General features: G+C 34.5%; 1 protein-coding gene across 1 annotated transcript; it reads left to right on the top strand.

Moving 5' to 3' along the window:
- The first annotated feature begins 121 nt into the window (after window positions 1-121).
- On the top strand, window positions 122-2,407 carry LOC115920705. Its single transcript, XM_030977177.1, has 3 exons — window positions 122-228; window positions 912-1,017; window positions 1,530-2,407. Exons 2-3 carry the CDS (start codon window positions 932-934, stop codon window positions 1,819-1,821), a joined length of 378 nt encoding a protein of 125 aa, XP_030833037.1. The 5' UTR covers window positions 122-228; window positions 912-931; the 3' UTR covers window positions 1,822-2,407.
- The last annotated feature ends 282 nt before the right edge of the window (window positions 2,408-2,689 follow it).

The following is a 2,689-nucleotide window of genomic DNA, read 5'->3' as shown; positions in this document are numbered from 1 at the left end:
GAGGACACTAGTAATGATTGCCCAGGGATTTTTCCCGAGGATGTAATCTTATGATTATGTATATATTTTATTTAATTGATATAAATAATATATACAATTCTGTCGTGTGTAAATGACGTTTGTAGTGTCATTATTCTGGCAACAACTTTTGCTTTTACTTGTATGTTTGTCAGGTCCAAACTTTTAATGGAGCTGGTTCTAGTAATTGGTCCCAGCCAGTGCATGCAGGTGAGAGCATAAATTAAATGAAACTCGTTCTACCCTGAATGTCATATCTATAAAAAATTGTGTAGGTAATGTCGTTTTTGAAAGGTGGTAGAAGTAAAATACAATCGGCATTCAATTAACTTTGTTTTTCTTATAGTATGTTCTATATTACTCCTGTTCTTTTGTTTATGATATGGATGCTTTCATGTGATTTTCTTCCCTTTTTCTCTAAAGTGTGCTTCGAGCATTTGACTTCAAGTGGATTACGCTCTTTACCAATCTAATCAATTATTAGTATTATTATTATTATTGAGTAAGAGCTACATGTCAAACTAAAGTCCGTATATAACCTTCATAAATATGTAAGTTTGTACATAAGTATGTACCTTGTCAGTTTTGTTTACATCTTCATACTAATATTATTCCGTATTCTCTGTTTGATTTGCCCAATGAATTTGGAAAAAGTTGAATGGTCAGGACTAATCATGTGTAGTTCAAAAAAGGTAGAAATGGATGCATAAATCTAAAACATTTCTGTGTTACATCTTTTTGTGAAACTTTATTAAAAGAATAGAAAATTTATCATTTATGCATGTAAAATCACATTCTACGTAGAATAAACAAACGTACTATTAACAAATATTAATGCATATTAGAACCACAACAACATAATTATATGTATATGTATTTCTTTTTTTCCAAAGGTGAGGATAATAATACCAAGATGCCACTAGAGCATGTGATAGGGGGTGTGATAGGATCCCTCGTTATCATCATATTACTAATATTTACTGCGCTGATGTATAAAAGGTTAGTTAAGTCAACAACAGTAGAAACATTCAAGTGAATTGTATACCTCTGTCTGATAATGTTATCATAAATAAAGATGATAAATTACTGTAAATGAGACGTTATAAAAGGTCGAATACTTGACCATCTAAAGTAAGCCAAAATGATCATAATAGATAATGTGATTGCATGATATTCCGTATTCTAAAGGCCATTGATACATGTGTACATATATTTATGTATATACATTGTATATATATATATATATATATTCAATGAATTGTTTATAATGTGTTTTAAGGTTTTGTATTATAAGTGGCATCCACAATGACACGCATGTAGTTGTTATGCTCATCAGGGACCATTTCTCCTCCATTTGTATCTGAACTCTTTTGTGTGTGTGTGTGTGTGTCTGTGTGGGTGCGTGCGTGCGTGTGTGTGTGTGTGTGTGTGTGTGGGGAGGGGGCTTAATCTCATTGATGTCACATACAAAAGGGAAATAAATGTTGCTTTCAATTGAATTTCACTTCCAGGATCAAACAAAGACGTTTAAAGGCTGAACCAATCACATCGCCCCCAAACAATGCACCTGAGCCCTCTGTTGAGTATGAGAACCCTGTATTTGATGACACCAAGCAAGACCCCCATAACTACGAAAACCTGAATCCCGACGACCATGCCTACCAAGATCTCAATACAGAAACACCAAAATACCAGAATCTTACCGACCCCCATATCTACCAAGCGCTTAAGAAACCCAACATCAACGTTACCTGTCAAGATGTCACAAAATCCGACCCGGGTGACACTTACGAAGAAGTATAGAGGTAACTCAAGCGAAGAAGAGGGGTATGATGCAAACATTGATACATGCTGGATCAACAATAAATCAACATGTTTTGCGATATACAGAGTTGGCATTATTTGTCATGATGTTCATACTACTTTGTTTGTATACATGTACATACTCATACTACCGTACTTTTTATTTCACTTTTTACAAGAAACATAACGAAACTTAAACAGGTATTCTTAAAATGTTATAGAAACAGGAATTATGTTACGTGATGTTTTTAATAACTTCTAGCTTGCAAATAAAGGGAATGGAAGGGAAGTTATCACGTCTAAATTATTTAAATTATTAATGCCTGATACAGGAAATGTTTTGTCTGTTTTCCCTTGAGGCGTTGCAATGTTGTAGATCTCTTTTGAGATTGTTTAAATGTGGAGATTATATAGATTTATCAACACCAGAAAAGCATGCCAAAAGCAAGAAAAGTAGTTTGTTGTAAGCAAATGTAAGAATATATATATTACTCAGTAATTAAGGCCTATTTTCCACAAGCAACTTCAGTATAATTTCTTTCAAACACGCCGGTCACCCTCGGCAAAAATGCACAGTAGACCGTTAACACTTAAATAATTACAGTGCTTATATAGCGCCTAACACTTACTTTGTCAGAAGTCTCTAAGCGCTCTACAATAATGCCCGTTCCCTTCAACTCTATGTTCGGTCGCTCGTTTGTCACACGTGCAATGTTGCACAAAACAATAAGCCAGTTCACAGATACAATCTGCGCATGGGCAGATGAAGGCCATTTGTACCAAATTGGTAAAACCCACAGAGATGAATACTGGATGTGCGCTCATGAAAGTTATGTAACATTATTCATTTATGCACCCACGGTACATT

The sequence above is a fragment of the Strongylocentrotus purpuratus genome, unplaced genomic scaffold, assembly GCF_000002235.5.
Source record: "Strongylocentrotus purpuratus isolate Spur 01 unplaced genomic scaffold, Spur_5.0 spur5_scaffold_9, whole genome shotgun sequence".
In the NCBI taxonomy this organism is placed as follows: domain Eukaryota; kingdom Metazoa; phylum Echinodermata; class Echinoidea; order Camarodonta; family Strongylocentrotidae; genus Strongylocentrotus; species Strongylocentrotus purpuratus.
This window is presented reverse-complemented; position numbering and strand designations above follow the sequence as displayed.